At 44.7% G+C, this 18842-nt stretch overlaps 1 protein-coding gene and 1 pseudogene across 1 annotated transcript; both read left to right on the forward strand.

The window, feature by feature from the left end:
• The first annotated feature begins 2220 nt into the window (after window positions 1-2220).
• Window positions 2221-15559, forward strand: FUCA1 (alpha-L-fucosidase 1). Its single transcript, XM_047873042.1, has 8 exons — window positions 2221-2641; window positions 4521-4655; window positions 6793-6930; window positions 8857-8962; window positions 11450-11650; window positions 13134-13324; window positions 14465-14564; window positions 14787-15559. Exons 1-8 carry the CDS (start codon window positions 2268-2270, stop codon window positions 14925-14927), a joined length of 1386 nt encoding a protein of 461 aa, XP_047728998.1. The 5' UTR covers window positions 2221-2267; the 3' UTR covers window positions 14928-15559.
• Window positions 15560-15998: 439 nt separating this feature from the next.
• Window positions 15999-16148, forward strand: LOC125174116 (uncharacterized; annotated as a pseudogene).
• Window positions 16149-18842: the final 2694 nt, after the last annotated feature.

Here is an 18842-nt window from a genome sequence, read left to right on the forward strand (position 1 = left end):
TTTGTAAGGCAAAGACATGGAATGATTTTTTTTTAATTTTTAAAAAATGTTTATTTATTTTTGAGAGAGAGAGAGACAGAGCACGAGTGGGGGAGGGGCAGAGAGAGTGAGAGAGAGAGAGAGAGAGAGAGGGGGAGAATCCAAAGCAGGCTCCAGGCTCTGAGCCAGCAGCACAGAGCCCAACGTGGGGCTCGAACTCACGAACTGTGAGCTCATGACCTGAGCTGAAGTCAGATGCTTAACCGACTGAACCATCCAGGCATCCTGGCATGATTTTTTTAAGGTGAACTTGTGATTCCTTAAGGTTTGGGCATGCCTTTCTTTAATCATTCGTGGGGTCTGCTCTCATTTTAGCAAAGAAAATGCCCCAAGTGCCTGGCATAAATTGACACTCAGCAAATATTTATTGTTTAACAAATGAAACTGGAGTTTAAAAATCATTTGCACGTCCACACTTCCTACCTCTCTCTTTTCACATTCACACTCAATTTCTGCTCTAAGTAAAGAACTCGAGTTTATGGAGGAGGAGAGCAAGTGGGGAAAGCGGTCCGTGGATTTCACTGAGAACTCTCCTTATTATTTAGATGAGGGAACGGACCTAGACAGTGGACGAGACTTGCCCAGGAAGAGCCAACAAGGTGATACCCAGTGCCAAAAATGCTGGTCTCCCAACTTCCGGTTTTATCCACACCGTCACCATGCCTCTCACCTACCTGTCCCTGCAGATTTACATTTTGGTGAGGAGAATAAGGAGACGTGAAGGTCACAGTGTTCCATTTTACCTTCCCCAAGATAAGTTCCATAACGTCAGAGCCCATTACTCACTCTGATCACTAGAAGATGTGTGCAAATGGGTTGGGTCAGGTTTTTCGAGGTGGTCCATGCTTACTGTTCTGGGCACTATGTTAACATAATCTTGCAGAGAAAGAAACACAGAAGATAAACTAGCCGTTCAATCAGCAACACCACTGTATTTCCTTATCAGTCCTTAAATGAGGAAGTGCTTGGTTTTGTCAACATAGGCTCCAACCCCTCCCAGAAAGATGCAGCCTGTAGAGGAGAGGCACAGATTCCACATCTGGAGACCTGGATTCTGGTCCCACCTCCGGCTCAAACTAGCCTCGTGATCCGAGGGCAACTCCAATCCCCTCTCTGGCTCTCAGTTTCCTCCTCCATAAGTAGGGAAGCGGATAGTGTCCAGGATCTCCAAAGTCCCTTCAAACTCTGATGTGCCTCAGCTCTCTCACTGATACGTGGGGACTGGCTGTGCCACATGAGGTCATTGGGCTTCCCCCACCTGATGGCCTCACCTGTTTGAGCACACAGCGTGTAAAAGAGTAGAGGAGCTGGTGACATCCCTGAGAGACAAAGTTGACACAGGCGCTCCTTGGGCCTGGGGCTCTCAATTTGCTCACTCTGCTCTTCTAAAAACGTTCCTTAGTGGCGGCCTGTGCCCGGGTCTTGTTTTTTTGTTTGGTTTTGTTTCATTTGTTTATTTTTAATTTACATCCAAGTTAGTTAGCATATAGAGCAATAATGATTTCAGGGGTAGATTCCAGTGACTCATCCCCTATGTATAACACCCAGTGCTCATCCCAACAAATGTCTTCCTCAATGCCCCTTGACCGTTTAGCCCATCCCCCCCACCCACAGCCCCTCCAGCCACCCTCGGTTTGTTCTCTAGGGTCTCATTTTTCCAATTAGATATTACACTCTTTGAATTGCCTCAGCATGCCCAAAGCAAGTTCAGTAAATATTAGACGGGCACAGTGACCACAGAGGCTCTTCCTCTCTCAGTGCCCACTCTTCCCCCTCTTCTTCCCTGGCAATGCCTCCACCATCCCTCTAGCCCGCATTTCTGCCTGGGCCGTCACTATGCCCTTCCATCTGGTATTCCTGCCTCCAGGCTGGCTCTTCTCTACTAACGTTCGAAAAGTCCTCTATGGCTCCCAATGACAAAATGCACTAGTCCCAGCTCTCAGCACTCGCCAGGCCTTCCTCACCCCCACGATTTAACCCAGCTGTGACTTCCTCATCCCTCAGGGATCACGGTCAACGACCCTTTGCGTTTTTCTCCTTTTGAGCGCCAGAGGGCGCTGCAGGAAAAGCCGCGGCGGAGAGGAACACAGTCGCCAAGCCGCCTAGGTTGACACGCCCCTTTTCCCCTCCGAGCCAATCATTAGTTAGAGTAGGCGGAACCGGGCGGCCCGCACCTGCGCGTTAAGAAGCGGAGAGGAGGCTCGGAGTCCGCCACTCGGTTCTCCGAGATGAAGTCGCGGGCGGTGGGCGCCGGGCTGGTGCTGCTGCTGCTGGTGCTGCTCCGAGCCGCATACGTGCGCGGGTTCCGGCCTCAGCCCCGTTATACCCCGGACTGGCAGAGTCTGGACTCCCGGCCGCTGCCGGAGTGGTTCGACAAGGCCAAGTTCGGGGTGTTCGTGCACTGGGGCGTGTTCTCGGTGCCGGCCTGGGGCAGCGAGTGGTTCTGGTGGCACTGGAAGGGCGAGGGGCTGCCGCAGTACGAGCAGTTCATGAGGGACAACTACCCGCCCGGCTTCAGCTACGCCGACTTCGGGCCGCAATTCACCGCGCGCTTCTTCAACCCGGACAGCTGGGCCGATCTCTTCCAGGCGGCCGGGGCCAAGTGAGTGTCGCCGCGGGGACCGGCGGAGCTCGCGTTCCCGGCTCGGGCTGACGTTGGGCAGGTGGGAACGGAGTAGGGGCGGGGCGGGGGGGGGGGGGGGAGGCGAGGCCTCTGTCCCCGGGTCCCACGACTGCCCGGCTGACTTAAGGTCCCCCCGGAGCCTGTGATTTGCCTCCTGAAGGATGCAGAACTGAATGTAGCACTCCTGATCAGGAGAAGGCGCGTCTGCTGGGGGGTTCGAAGAAAATAAAGCTTTCAGGGAGGTGGTGCGTTGGAAAGCCCCCTTGTCTACACGTGTTGATCGAGACGATTGAGCTCTGATACTTAATGTCCTTCCAGGTCAACAAGACAATCAGGATTCCACTATTTTAATCCAGTGGTCTGGAGTTTTGTTACCTCCCTGCAGCCTCCTTCCATGGTGATGGAAAGGGGTGTATTTAGTTCGTTTCAGCCTGAATATCTCCCAGGGGAAGAGGGAGGGGAGGGGAGTTCTGGTGTGCAGTCCATTTGGACAACAGTACCAGTTCTCACTCACCTGCTCTTCTCAGTGCCCTGCACACAGAATGTGCTCAAGAAATGTCTGAACTGTTTTGATAACTGTTGGAGCTTGAGTGTGGTCGGTGCAGAGAACTGAGAGTGTGGCATGCTGAAATGGGGAAGGGAGAGGCTGTTAAAGGCTGGGGCCGATCCTGAAGGACCAATCCATGAGGGCAGTGTGTGAAGTCAGGTGTGAAGTGAGGGGACGGTTCCCTTCAGCTTCTGGAAGAATCAGCTTGGCGGCCGGGAGGGAAGCAGGTTGGAAGAGGGTAAGAATGGAGGCAGGGAGGTTTCTGGGCTCCTGGCTTAGAGTGGCCTTCCACCCTTACCTTGTCTTCTCAGTCATTTTCTGGGTTTTAGTTTCTCTAGGATAAGTTCTTTTGTCCTAAAAAAAAAAAAAAAATTACAGCTGACTCTTACTAGTGTTTGCCAATAAATATGGGGGAACATAAGGCTTGACCAAATGGAGGTGGTGGTCACTGTCTAATGGGAGCCTTAGAGATCCATACGTTACGAATGGCAAAAAAATTAAAATCTGGGAGACATCCTTTGTCCAGACCCCTTATGTTGTAGCCCAGGTGACTAGCCCAGACAGAGGAAGGGAACTAATGTCCTGCATCCAAATCTCATGACTCCAAGGCGAAGGTTCTTTCCACCACACCAGGGGTCTGCATACTGTGGCCCGAGAGATGGGTCCCCTCCGCCTGTTTCTATAAGTTCCATGAGATGAGAATGGTTTTTACATTTTAAAGGGTTTAAAAAAGAAAAAAGATATGCTACGGGGAGGAGTGGGGGCCACAAAGGCTGAAGTACTATCTATCTGGCCTTTCAAGTCTTAGAGCTCCCTGCTACAGCCAGTGATTAAATTATCACGTGCAGGCTTCCTCTGTTTTTCTGCCATTAAAGCAAATGAGATGTTGAGTGATTTGGTTGTTATTTCGAAGTTTTTCTCCCCAGTTCTTTTGGTCTTTTGTCACCTCTGTAAGTGAGAGGCAATCCAGGTGACCTTTGCCTTTACTTTTCTATCATCTGCTGTTTCCAGAACCGGAGAGCTGAGGTGCACTTCTTTTCCCTTATCTACTCCTCCCTTCCCTCTGGGCGTCCTCCTTGGCTGGGGACTAAAGAATTGTCCTCCTTAAGTTTGCTTCCATTCCTAAAACTCCCCATGGGGATTTGTGACTGCAGCAGCTCCCTGGGTGTCGCTAATGCAATTACCCATGCAAGTACGGTTTCTGTAATCAAGTTCTCCGGACCATTTTTAAAACCCTCAGGCATGCTGGGTAAGTTCACGCTTGTGGCCCGCCGCCTGCTTCCTTTGCTCATGTAGTTTTGATGTCCACAGATACGTAGTCCTGACAACAAAGCATCACGAAGGCTTCACAAACTGGCCAAGTCCTGTGTCTTGGAACTGGAACTCCAAGGATGTGGGTCCCCATCGCGATTTGGTTGGTGAGTTGGGAAAAGCTGTTCAGAAGAGGTAGGTATCTACAGATGGTTACTCTCTCATGTCTTTTGATGCACCATTTATTTCTCTCCGATCTTACGGGTCGTCTAAGTTTACGTTCAGCGAGTAGCCTGGCCTCTGAATTAGCGGGCTCTGATGCCCAGCACTTTTCATGCCTGAACTTTTCACGATACCGTGAGAGAAGGTCATGGCCTTGTTTAGGTGAAGGATACCCAGAGTAGCCCACAATGCCTCATTTGCACTCTGTGAAGGATTCTTTCTGGAAGGCCTTGCAACCCAAGGCCTTTTCTAGTGGCTGATGAAGGACTGGGTCTGTCCTTTTTGTGTCCCCCTTAGCTGTCAACATACAGCTTTGCAGGCATTCGGAGAAAGTTTGGATGAATGGTAGATCCAGAGGGAACTGAAAAGGGCAGTTAGAGCAGCCCAAAAGTGAGGTAAGGAGCCGCTTGGTTGATTCTAATTAATGCTTCCTAATGTTTATCGACTTAATAAGAAGTAACTTTCCCAAGGGGCGCCTGGGGGGCTCAGTCAGTTAAGCATCGGACTCTTGATTTCGGCTCAGGTCATGCTCTCACTGTTCCTGGGATGGAGCCCCCCCCCCCCAACATCAGGCTCTGTGCCGAGAGCTCGGAGCCTACTTGGGATTTTCTCTCCTTCTCTCTGCTGGTGCGCTCACTCGCTCTCTCTCTCTCTCTCTCTCTCTCTCTCTAATAAACGTTAAACATTAAAAAAAAAAAAAAGTAACTTCCCAAGATCAAAGAGCTAGGAAATGGTAGAAGTGGGCTTTGAACCCCATTATCCTGGTTTTGTGCCCTACAATTCTAGGTATGTTTGCCTGTGGAGAGGAAAAGTAGTATTTGTCCCCTGCCCAATCCCGCTCTTTTGTGATTTGGTAAACTTGCTGCCCTGTTTCAGGGATAGGCCAGCTGCCTGTTTGTATAAATAAAGTTTGATTGGAACACAGTTACGTCCACTCATTTATGGGTTATGTCTGGGGCTGCTTCAGGCTGCGACTTCAGAGTTGTGATAGAGACCGTGAGGCCCACAAAGTCTAAAATGCTATGTGGCCATAAAGAAAGCGTTTACTGACTCTGGTCACCTGTTCAATATTCAGTCTCCCAATGCTGTGCTTGGCTCACAGTCCTGCTGTAAAACTCTGAGATGTTGATGAGATCTGGATTTTACCATCCTCGATTTTTACCTTCTTTGTACCTGGTTAGGCCCCAGGTCTGTGATGAAACATTTAACTCTAATGCTTTCTGCCTTATCTGTGCGGTTGCAATGTTATCCTTACTTCTTACTGAGTGTAGCATTTCTGTGACACTCACCACTTAGAACTCAAAACAAGTTTTATTGTGTACAAAAATAGGTCACTTTGACCCTTTTTCATTTTGGCTAAGAATTCTTAACATTTCAATGTTAAGAACTATTAGTAAATCTTAGGTAAATGAACCAATAAACCTGTATTCATTAATTTCAACTAAATAGAAAATGTTACTAATGATCACTTCTGAGAGATAAGATTTTGGATATTCTTTATATTTTTTTCTATTTCCCAGTATCTTTACAATATGTATTCTTTCTTATGACTGACAGAGAAAAACAGTTCTTTTTTTTTTTTTTAATGTTTTTTTTTAATGTTTATTTGTTTTTGAGACAGAGAGAGACAGAGCATGAACAGGGGAGGGTCAGAGAGAGGGAGACACAGAATCTGAAACAGGCTCCAGGCTCTGAGCTGTCAGCACAGAACCCGACGCGGGGCTCGAACTCACGGACCGCGAGATCATGACCTGAGCCGAAGTCAGCTGCTTAACCGACTGAGCCACCCAGGAGCCCCGAAAAACAGTTCATAAAAAAGAACTATGTGTCATTACTGAGATAATGGACATAGATAAAATATGGTTTAAATAACATTTGGTGTTAAGATAGTTATGTATAAAAAGTAGTCATGTGTATTATCAAAAACCCAATCATCTTGTTTAAGTTAATGATAAGACATAATTTAAGGAAATGGTTTGGGATCCCACTGCCCTGCATACCCTTACGGGTGAGTTTCACTGAAATGTAACATGCTGTCACTGATTTTTCTTAAACTAAGTTATTTTTTCTTTGCTTACTGGACAGGTACTGTTCTGTTTTTCTTTTTCAGGAACATGCGTTATGGACTCTATCACTCACTGTTAGAGTGGTTCCACCCACTCTACCAACTTGATAAGAAAAATGGCTTCAAAACACAGCATTTTGTCCATGCAAAAACAATGCCAGAACTGTACGACCTTGTTTACAGGTAAAAAAAAAAAAAAAAAAAAAAAAAAAAAAAATTCTTTTTGGTCTTACGACTTTTACCAGTGAAATTAGAGCTCCCTATAGAATACTCTTAAGTTGGGGGGAAGGGGAAAGGAAGGACTATGGAAAAAAATCTACAAGACATCAAAATAAGAATGGTGGTTTGTATTAAGACAGAATATATTTTTTTCCTCCTCTCCTTCTCAAAACTCCCATAATGTGGTCATAATTGTCTTTATAGGTTAAAATGAACAAAACCAAGGATGGTGGTTAAGTCAAAACTTCAGTCCCTCTTTTCATGCAGTTTTCTCTGTCGGGACCTTGCAGAGGGGCCCAAAGAACCCTGCGTAGGATTTGGCATCCGGCAGATTTGCGTTTGAACCCTGGCTCTTGTTACAAGCCTTAAATGAGTACCCTTCTGAGCCTCAGATTCTCACCGTGTAAAGTAGGGAAATAATGCCTTTTACATAAGGGCTCAGAACGATATGTGAGAAGTATCTGTCACCTTGCCTGTACAGAAAAAGGGTGGCGTTATCATTATTATCATTAAAACGATCACTTTCGCATTGGGGTTCATCACTAGCCTTCACCATGTTTTATTTCTAGTTAGCCCTTCTCGCACCTGGGCGTGCCACCTCGTGGAGGATGGTGAACCTTTAAGACTCTAGCGGCAGCCATCTCGGCCCGGACTCTCATTTTAGACCAAAACAAAAACAAAACTCCTTGCGTCCAGATGCCTTCCCTAAGGAAATAGTACGGTTGTAAGAGACCCGCAGAGGTTCGGAGTCCCGACAGAACTGGATCTGAAACCCGGTTCTTTTTCTTGCTGGCTGTATGGCCTTGAACAAACTCCTTAATCTGTCGAGATCTCAGTTTCTTTACCTGAGAAAGGAGGTTAATAGACACTGCAGGGCTGTTGTGAAAACTAATGAGGTAATGATGAGTATAAAGTGCCTAGTACAGTTTCTCATACACGGTACCACACAGGCCACCTGCGTTATATCTTGCCTCAGACAGGCAATCTTTTTCCTGAAGTCCACTTGCTGTCCTGCTTACAGAGCACAGCACAGGGTCAGGATCGGGTAAATTTGCACATGAGTTTCAGCTCCTATTACTTACAGGCTTTGCCACCTAAAACACACTGCCCTGCTGAGCATCAGGTTCTTGCTCTCTAAATGGGCATAATCGTGCTTACCTCATAGGTGCGTGTGCTCACGCCGCATAGAGCTCAGAGTGTCAATATGTGAAAGGTGCAGCTGTGGCTCAAGTGGACTCAGAAGATCCTTCATAGTTGAAGCTATGGCAGTTGTCCAAAAACAGTGCATTTGGTGGAATAGTTGAAGCTTTTTTTTTTTTTTTTAACATTTATTCATTTTTGAGAGACCGTGTGAGTGGGGGAGGGGCAGAGAGAGAGAGGGAGACACAGAATCCGAAGCGGGCTCCAGGCTCTGAGCTGTCAGCACAGAGCCTGATGCGGGACTAGAACTCACAGACCACGAGATCATGACCTGAGCTGAAGTCAGACGCTTAACCGACTGAGCCACCCAGGTGCCCCGAAGCGCTTAATACATCTTAAAAGCAGACACCTTAATCCTACAGTTCTGGAGCACCACTCTTGATCAGAAGCAGTTGCTGGAAGGAAATCAAATTGTATATATACTGATTACGACTCTTTTTTCGGAAGACACTGAAAAAAGATTAGGAGGGAATGTACCAAAATATTGTGTATTAAACAGCGGTTATATGAGGAACCATAACAGTTACAGCTGTTGTTTTTGTCTCTTTAGTTTTCCACATTCTCTGCACCATGTAATTTTTTGGTACTTTCAAAACGGGAGAAATTTTTATATTTGTTGCAAAATAGATCCGTAAGACCTTACTGCGAACAGATTCAGATGATAAACTTTCCTAATTGTGTATCTTTCAGGTATGAACCTGACTTGATTTGGTCTGATGGAGAGTGGGAATGTCCTGATACTTACTGGAACTCTACAGAGTTTCTTTCTTGGCTCTACAATGATAGCCCAGTCAAGGCATGTGATTGTATGACTTCTCTCTTATTTGTCTGTTATGAGAAAAGAAAGAGTAAGGAGCCAAGATCTGGAGTAATAACAGTGACAACAGCAACAATAATAAATACTAATAGCAATTTGGAGGTGGTAGGGACCAGGGGACTTCATGGATAGTAAAGGTTTCTCCTTTTCCCCCCTTCCTTAGAGTATAAGCTTTTCTTTTTCTTCTTTAATTCTTGATTAAAAAAAATTTTTTTTAATATTTACTTGTTCTTGAGAGACAGAGCATGAATGGGAGAGGAGCAGAGAGAGAGGGAGACAGAATCCGAAGCAGGCTCCAGGCCCTGAGCTGTCAGCACAGAGCCCAACGCAGAGCTCAAACTCACAGATCGTGAGATCATGACCTGAGCTGAAGTTGGACGCTCAATGGACTGAGCCACCTTTGATTCTTTTTTTTTTTTTTTTTTTAACATATGAAATTTATTGTCAAATTGGTTTCCATACAACACCCAGTGCTCATCCCAAAAGGCCACCTTTGATTCTTGACTTTGACAACAGAGGTTTATATCTTGTTAAATTTAAGGAGTAGAATAGAAGCAGTATGTAGAAATCCCAGAGACTTAGAGAAAGTAAAATATACTGTTAAGCACCTGAACATTATAAATGAAAAAAAAAAACAAAACACCAGCCCTCCCCCCCAAATTAATAGACAAAACGTAAAAATTAAATGATGGGAATGAGATGTACATATTTATGACTGTACCTAATCTGTGTTGGTCATGTGGTTTAACTCTCGAGGAAATTTCCTTTCCCTTCTATCCAAATTCTTGACGGAACTTTGCCTCCCTCCCCTCCCCCTCCTCCTCCCCCCAGCTACATACTCAGCACTATGACACCGTATAGCTGCCCATTTCTGGTTTGTATTTCCGTACGCTTACAAAGTCACAGAAGCCTGGGTCTTCACCGCACAAAAATTTAACAATTCTGCATATTCTGGATTTGTTGTGGATTTTCAAGAAAAACCCAAGTATAGCACCAGGTTGTACTGAGCTATCTTGGTAGATTCATAAACCTCCTAAGGAGCTTATCGGGTAACTGTTACTAAATTCAGGAAGTAAAAAGGGAAAAACCGATGTGACAACTAGAAATTAAGAGTGGTTTTCTGGGATTTGCCAAGTGTGGAGGGACTCAGGGGCACAGCTTAAAACAGGCTTTCCCCAAGGTGCTCACCCTGGACCGGCTCCGATGTGCACCCTCGGGTGGGATGCTGCAGGTGCTGTTCTGCACGCTCTTGTTCTATGCTTTCTCGTGTGTTAGGAAGGAGGGTTATTTCGGAGCTATGCTCATCTTGGGAAAGTGCTTTTAGGAGAAGTCCCTTTTCCTTACTGTTCCTTCTGTCCGTAATTCCCACATGGCTCCCTCCTGTGCTTCCTCCAGTCTTCCCCCAGAGCTCATCTGGTTCGTGCAGCCTTCCTAGTCCCCCTGTCTGAAACTGCAGCATGCCCCTGTCTCCCTGCTGGCTTTTTCCCTTAGCACTACCTGGCTTAACATTTTTCAGATGTCACTTGCCTTGTTTCTTAACTCTCTCTCACTAAAGGGTCAGCTTTCTGAGGGCAAGGTTTTGGGTCTATTCATTGCTACATCCCCAACCCCAAGAACAGTACTTAGCCAGTTAGGCACCTAATAAGTATTAGTTAAATGTTAACTAAATCTGGCTCCTGACAATTCATATTCTTTGCTAGAATTAAGAAACACTCCCGGATTAGTGTTTCCCTTTAAGTTAGGTAATTAACTCTGCTGTGCTGTCATATTGTCCACACGTCTGTCTCCTCAGCCAGTCTCTGCTGGATCTCGAAGGACAAAAACTGTTTTATTCACCTTAGATATGCCAGCACGAGCATAATGGTAGTATTAATCATTAACATTGAGATAATCTGCGTAATTTCTCAGAGTTCAGCAAAGATTTGAAGGAAGGAAAAGAATATTTGCTGACTTTTCTTTACCTAGGAAAAGGAAGTCAGGGTTATATGGTGGAAAGCATCTTGGGCTGGGTTCACCTACCAGCTTCACAATCCCAGCTTCCTGAAACTCTGCCCAGGGATGTGACCTTGGGCAAGGCTTCTCTCCATTCCTCCTTTATAGAAGAAGTGGTTTACCAGGTGGTCTTTAAAACAGGCTCTCCCAGCTCTGACGTTACCTATGGGCCTAGCAGGGTTTCTCAGCCTAGCACTGTAGACATTTGGGGCTGGATGTTTTGTTGTGAGACATTTAACAGCATCCCTGACCTCTACCCATAGATAACAATAGCACCACCCCAACTGTGGCAACCAAAAATGTCTCTAGACTTTGCCAAAAGTCTCCAGAGTAAAACAGCCCCCAAATGAGAACCACTGTTGTAGACCAAGTCTGTTCCTTCTGTCCAGATACATACTTAATTTACCAAACAGCATTACATAAGGAAGCTAGGTGGTTTTACCTCTGGTGACCCAGTACTCTTTCTTCCTTTAGGACAAGGTAGTGGTAAATGACCGATGGGGTCAGAACTGTTCCTGTCACCATGGAGGATACTACAACTGTCAGGATAAATTCAAGCCAGAGAGCTTGCCAAATCACAAGTGGGAAATGTGTAGCTCCATAGACAAGGTCTCCTGGGGCTACCGTCGCAACATGGTGATATCTGACGTCGCAACTGAGTGTGAAATCATTTCGGTAAGAACGCTTACGAGTTAGGTGTTTGTTAACTACTATCTCCAACTAGCTTTCTAACTAAGAGTGGTGGGAGCATTCTGGGATGGAAGTGCAGATCGATCTATCGACCCACTGGGGTCGTTGAACATACCCACAGAAACCTGTCCTAAGGAAATCATTGTAATTACAGAAGAAGGTTTTACATACAGAGATGTTCTTCCCAGGATTATCTGCAGTTGGACATGTGGGTTGTGTTCATTTCTGGCAGCCATAAGGGGATATTTAAGTAGATTTGGGGATTTTCCTTGACTATTAAAAAGTTTATGAATGTAATATCGGGTCAGTGCCTGGGGATTGCGTGAAAAAATAAGTTATGAATTACCACAGCTATATAAAATCTATTTCCACTGCATTGGAAAAAGACCAGAAGGGAGTATCAAAAGTTGGTGGTGTAGTGTCTTTGGGATACTGTAACAAATTCTCCTTTTTAAAATTTTATGAGTGTAACCATAATTTTTCTGGGCCTCCTTGAAGTGCACCTGTTTGAGGTCATAGTAAATACACACACACACACACACACACACACACACACACACACCCCACTCCAGAAGCCTTGAAGAATATATTTTTTTTACAGCATCTTTTCCCAGAGAGGCAGCATATACATTTATGTAACCCATTTCTTTTTTTTTTTTTAATGTTTATTTATTTATTTTTGAGAGAGGGAGAGAGACAGAGCACGAGTGGGGGAGGGGCAGAGAGAGAGGGAGACATAGAATCCCAAGCAGGCTCCAGGCTCCGAGCTGTCAGCACAGAGCCCGACGCGGGGCTCGAACCCACAAACTATAAGATCACGACCTGAGCCAAAGGCGGACGGACACTTAACCGACTGAGCCACCCAGGCTACATAGCCCATTTCATACAGAGCGTCCCTAATTCTGCAGATCTCGTCCATGTCCCCAAAGTGCCCCTAGCACCCCCCTCAAAATCTCTCTTGTCTTATCCCCATATTCTCTCTATGTGGCTCCATGGGATTACATCACAGCAAAGTGTTTTGTCCTCCCCTTCCCTGCTTACCCTTTCCTCTTCTGACACATGACCTTCCCAGTGCGTGCCACACCGTGGGAAGTGCAGGCTGACACGGAAGCACCCATGATCACTTCCTGGAATTCAAGTTAATCTATTTCTCCACTGTGTGGCAGGATTTTTTCAGTTTTCTCATATAAGCCCGTCCTGCTTTCATAATGACAAAAAATATATGGCATTTTCAAAAGGGTAAAGGCTGTTCACCAAAGGAGATTCTTTTTCTTAATACCTATGTGTTTCAGATTCTGTGTCTCCCTCTCTCTCTGACCCTCCCCCGTTCATGCTCGCTCTGTCTCAAAAATAAATAAACGTTAAAAAAAAAAATTTTTTTTTTAAATAAAAAAAATACCTATGTGTTCTCAGCATCATGCTGGGCTTGGCACTCGTAGCTATGGTTTCACTGTTCTGCTCTCTCCAGGAACTGGTTCAGACAGTGAGCTTGGGAGGCAACTACCTTCTCAACATTGGACCAACTAAAGACGGGCTGATAGTTCCCATCTTCCAAGAAAGGCTTCTTGCTGTTGGGAAGTGGCTGAGCATCAATGGGGAGGCCATCTATTCCTCTAAACCGTGGAGGAAGCAACTGGAGAAGAACACGACGTCTGTGTGGTGAGCTTGTCCTTCGTTGCGGGCGGGAGCAGGACGGCGGCCCGTCCCAAACTGGCGTCTCCTCGGGTCCGCAGTGTTAGCAGCCAGGCTGGAAGCCATCTTGATTGAGGAAACCCGGAGCCGTTCTTTTGCCCTTAAATTTGTACCCCAGTTTATGTCTGAAGCCACCAGGATATCTTTGACTCGTGAGAGGGGTGGTGGGCTTCGTGGAGGAAGGAGCCACGAGGCATCTGTTAACATACTTGACCTTGTTACCCTATCTCTAAAAATAGTAATAGCCAATACTTGCACAGCACCTACAGTGTGTTAGGCTCCAATCCAAATTCTTCCCATTCACGTAATCCCTTCAGTAGCCCCACCAAGCGGACACTGTTATCATCCCCATGTTGCAAGTGAGAAGGGGACCCAGGGCAGTTCTATACAGTTCCTAACCCTAGGACCACAAAGCTAACTAGTGGAGAAGTTGTGATCGAAACTTGGAATTTCGAATCTAGTTATTTGACCCGGGGCCTGTGTTTTTCAAGTGCGAAGCAGGGCACAGATACTTAACTTCCCGGAGTCGTTGTGATGGTTAAGTGCGATAACTTAGGTAAAGCGCCCGAGAGCATGCCCAGCGTATACAAAGTGCTCAGTGAAAGGTATCTGCAGGTGTTACACCGTAGCACATAGGTCTTTGGATCAGGGGAAACCCGTTCATCCTTCTGTTTCGAGTGAATTTCTATTTAGTGATTTTCATCCTCTTCTCTAAGCCTGGTGAACTCTCAGAACAAATGCGTCTTTATTGTACATCTTGCCCTTGTTAGATCCTCTGCTGTTCTCCCACGGATTTGGGGTTGAAAAAAGATTTGAATAATAAGGGAAGTGGCTTCAATGTGAAATAACTAGTATAAGCGTTAAAATTTTTTAAAGAAAATTTCTAGCCCAGTAGAGCAGGAAAATGGAAGAGATCACCAAAAAGAGCCTTCCAAGGCTGTTTTCTTTCCTTCCTGCAGACCTGGTATCCGAGTAAGCATCACTTCCTAGCAGCAGTGACAGACTCAAGGTCTTGGAGTTGGTAGATAACTGAAAGGGAGATGTATAAGGTTATGTGTCAGGGTCACAAGCCAGGTATTTCTGACAACGGTGTTTCTTTTTTCCCAGGTATACCTCAAGAGAAACAACTGTGTATGCCATTTTCCTGCAGTGGCCAGAAAATGGAGTCTTAAGCCTCGTATCCCCCATAACTACCTCGACTACACAGGTAAGGAACCTCTCAGTCTGTCCTTTCTGAGAGGTAACTTTTTTTTAAAGGAATGGGAGGTCATCTCTGTTTCTTCCCTTTGGCCCCAGTTTTCCCCCGTTTTGATTCCCCTTTTAGACTGTCTGCCCTGCCCTGGCCCGGTGTGGCTGTGTCCCATCATGTTCAAGCCGTATTCTGTACTCAGTGCACTGATGTGTGATCATTCCCTTTTACTTTCTGCAGATAACGATGCTGGGGGTCCAAAAAGATCTGAAATGGTCTGCAGATCCAGAAGGAGGTCTACTCATTTATCTGCCCCAGTTACCACTCCTTACTCTCCCAGTTGACTTTGGTTGGACTATAAAGCTGGTAGGAGTGGAGTGACCACTGGAGCTCAGGCAGAACTGTCTTCTCTTTGCTGTTTTGATTTTCCTCTTATAGCACCATCGTTGTAATAAACTACTTCTCTACTCGGAGCTGGATTTTCCAACACATTTTAATCAAAGGAACTGAGTGTCTGTACTGATGTCTCTGTGGATCAGGGATCTGAGATCCATGGCTAGCATGTCTCTCTCTGAGCAGAAGGAACTAATCGGTCAAGCTCTGAGTTCACCCTTCTCTTCCTAACTCGGGAAATTCTCTACCCTGGAAACTTCCCTCCATTCTCTGTGTTCGAAACCTGTTTCCTTACTCAGTGACTTCAGGTAAAGAATAAGCCAGTCACCCTATTGCCTCTGGAAGGAGGCGAAAAAGGTTTAGCAAGCTCAACCACATGCTGTTTACCTAGTGTCATTTGTCATCCCCACCCTTCCAAGAGGTGGAGAGCCTGGAAGGGAAAGAAGAGGCTTGCTAGGCTGCTGGTGGTCAGCTCTTTGAAAGTTTCCAAAGCAAACTAGGGACTCAGAAGTCCAGTTTGTTTCCAGAGATATTATGAAGGAAATGAATGTGATTCTGCCTTGCTTTTGAAAATACGATCAAATGAATAAATTTTTATGTCAAATCATTTCTACCAAAAAGCATGTTGTAGTCTTCTTCTCCCAGTTTCTATATGGACTGCTTATAAAAAGCTTTATATTTCTGTAAAAAGAAAAAAAAAAAAAAAAAAAGACTCGCCAAGTCTCCTTAATGCAGAACAGAGAACATAATTCCTTGGTTTTTTTGCTTCTCTAATACTGCTTCTTTTGAGTTGGCTACCAGTTCAGCCCCCACCCCCCTTTAATTATAGATCTAATCAGATTTTCCATTTCTTTTTTATTTGGTAGATATATTTAGACATCTTAACACGACGTTTAAGGAATCTTTGTTTTCTCAAGCACACGGAATATTTATAAATATAAATACCAAAAGAGCACTATCATACAGATGGCCTGCAACGTAATTAAAGGACCATAAAAAAATAAAAACCTGGAGGAAAAAAGCCTATAGGTTTGGAAATTTTAAAACATACTTTAAAATAGCTTTGCACAGTGGCAGTATCGTAGCCAATGAGGTTTATCCGAGGCATGATTATTGCTAATTAAAACATACTTTAAAATAACTTACTGATCAAAGAAGGCACCATACAGGGAATGAGAAAATGCTTAGAATAATATTGAGAACACTATGTACTGAACCTTGTGAGATGGAATGAAGTCTTTAGAGAGGATGCTGGGAAGATGGCAGAGAGGAGGCACCAGGAATCTATCTCCAGACCTGGACAACAATTGCACTGGCAGAATTTGATGCAACTTTTGTAGAACTGTGGAGTCTACCAAGGCTCCAACTTCCAGAGGAAGATTTGGATGGTAAATTGTGGTTAATGTTGGTCAACTTAGCTGCCTATCCCCCACCCCCAGCCAAGAACAGGCAGCTATGAATGTGTTCCTAGAACAACTTGCACACAGCTCATGGGAGCCCAAGGGGGCAAAAAGGACCCTGCCCTCCAAATACCTGGGATTTGAGCTTGGATCTCTGATGGCTGCTTCTGGTCGCAGAGGTGGGCAGCCATTGTTGTGCCTCCCCCAGTGTTGCAAGCCCCTCCTCCTTGGGCTAAAGTGACTTCCAGTGGATTTAAAGGGCTAGTGCCCTCCCCTCTCCCATTCAAATATTACCCATTTGGGGAGCCAGACATTAAAAACTAGGATATTCAAAAGCAACTGCATGTATGAGGAAAATTAGAAAGTGGCCATGCATGCCCAGGGAAAGGCTCAGAAAAGACCCGAGGAGACCTTAAGTTTATACCTCTGGATTATCCTCAGCATAGAAACAGCCTACAATAATCAAAATACAAAAACAATAACAACAAAACCCCAGCAAACCCAGGAGGGTAGTAACTAATTTCCAGAGTTACTGACATTATTAGATTCCAACGTCCAGTTTTAAAATTTTTTTTTTCAACGTTTATTTATTTTTGGGACAGAGAGAGACAGAGCAGGAACGGGGGAGGGGCAGAGAGAGAGGGAGACACAGAATCAGAAACAGGCTCCAGGCTCTGAGCCATCAGCCCAGAGCCCGACGCGGGGCTCGAACTCCCGGACTGCGAGATCGTGACCTGGCTGAAGTCGGACGCTTAACCGACTGCGCCACCCGGGCGCCCCTCCAACGTCCAGTTTTAAACAAATCACCAGGCATGCAAAGAAACAGGGAAACATGTCCCTTCAAAAGAAAAAAGTGAATCAACAGAAACTTAAAAAAAAGTCTCTGTAAAAGACCTGATGGCAGATAAATTAGACCTTAAAACAGCTGCCTTAAAGACACTCAAAAAACTAAAGGAAGCTGTGAGAGAAATTCGAGAAAATGATGTATGAATGAAACATATGTCAATAGATAGCTAGATAACGTAAGAAACCACACACGCACAAAATTCTGGAGCTGAAAAGTACAATAACTAAAATGAGAAATTCACCAGAGGGATTCAAAGGCAGATTTGACTAAGCAGAAGAAAGGATACCGCACTTGAAGACAGGACAATGGAAATTATTGAGCCTGAGGAACTGAAAGAACAAAGATTGAAGAAAAGACCATATGTTAGAGCAGAGATCAACAGAATAGAGAACCAAAAAACAATAGAGAAGATAAATGAAACAATTGTTTTTTCAGGGCGCCTGGGTGGCTCAGTCAGTTGAGCATCCAACTCTTGATTTCACCTCAGGTCATGATCCCAGGGTTATGGGATTGAGCCCTGTGTCAGGCTCTGCACTGAGTGTGGAGCCTGCTTAAGATTTTCTCTCTCTGAGCCAAAGCATAAGAGACTCTTAAACACTGAGAACAAACTGAGGGTTGATGGGGGGTGGGAGGGAGGGGAGGGTGGGTGATGGGTATTGAGGAGGGCATCTTTTGGGATGAGCACTGGGTGTTGTATGGAAACCAATTTGACAATAAACATATATTGAAAAAAAAATTTTTTTAATTAAAAAAAAAAAAGATTTTCTCTCTCCGCCCCCCTCTCCTACTTGCATGTGAGCTGTCTCTCTCTAAAAAAACCTTTTTTTAAAGTTCATTTTTTGAAAAGATCAGCAAAATGACAAGCCTGTAGCTATGATGGAAAAAGATTCAAATTACTAAAATAAAAATGAAAATGGGGACATTAGTACTAATTCTATAGAAATAAAAAGGACTATAAGAGAAAACTAATGAGCAGTTGTACTCCAACAAACTGGATAACCTAGATGAAGTGGGAAATTTCCTAAAAACAAAACCTACCAAGACTGCATCACAAAGAAATAGAAAACCTGAATAGACTTATAACTAGTAAGGAGATTGAATCAATAGTTTTAAAATCTCCTGTCAAAGAAAATCCCTGGACCCAATAGCTTCTTGACAAATTCTACCGTTTAAAGAACTAACTTTTCCAAAAAATTAAAGAGGAGAGAAAACTTCCTAACTTACTCTGCGAGACCAGCATTAAACTCATATCATACCCAGACAAAGACACTACCAGAAGACTACAGACCAATATCCCTATGATCATTGATGCAAAACTCTTCAACAAAATACTAGCAAACCCAAATCAGTAAAATATTCAAAGTATCACACACCATCACCAAGTGGAATTTACTCATGGAATGCAAGGATGGTTCAAGATACAGAAATCAATCATTATAATACACCACATTAACAAAGTGAAGGGGAAAAAACATCATCTCAACTGATGAAAGCATTTGACAAAATCCAACACTTTTTTGTGAAAAATACACTCGAGAAACTAGGACTAAAAGCAAACTACCTCGACATAATAAAAGCCATATAAAAAACCTATACCAAACATCATAATGGTGAAAGACTGAAAGCTTTTCCTCTAGGACCGCGCACAAGACATGG

The sequence above is a fragment of the Prionailurus viverrinus genome, chromosome C1, assembly GCF_022837055.1.
Source record: "Prionailurus viverrinus isolate Anna chromosome C1, UM_Priviv_1.0, whole genome shotgun sequence".
Taxonomy (NCBI): domain Eukaryota; kingdom Metazoa; phylum Chordata; class Mammalia; order Carnivora; family Felidae; genus Prionailurus; species Prionailurus viverrinus.

Excerpts from the sequence above, each read along its gene's own strand:
- FUCA1 (XM_047873042.1), top strand. The coding sequence starts at position 2,268 with ATGAAGTCGCGGGCGGTGGGCGCCGGGCTGGTGCTGCTGCTGCTGGTG. Across the intron at positions 6,931-8,856 it reads CTGTACGACCTTGTTTACAG|GTATGAACCTGACTTGATTT; the intron begins GTAAAAAAAAAA and ends TGTATCTTTCAG. Across the intron at positions 13,325-14,464 it reads AAGAACACGACGTCTGTGTG|GTATACCTCAAGAGAAACAA; the intron begins GTGAGCTTGTCC and ends CTTTTTTCCCAG.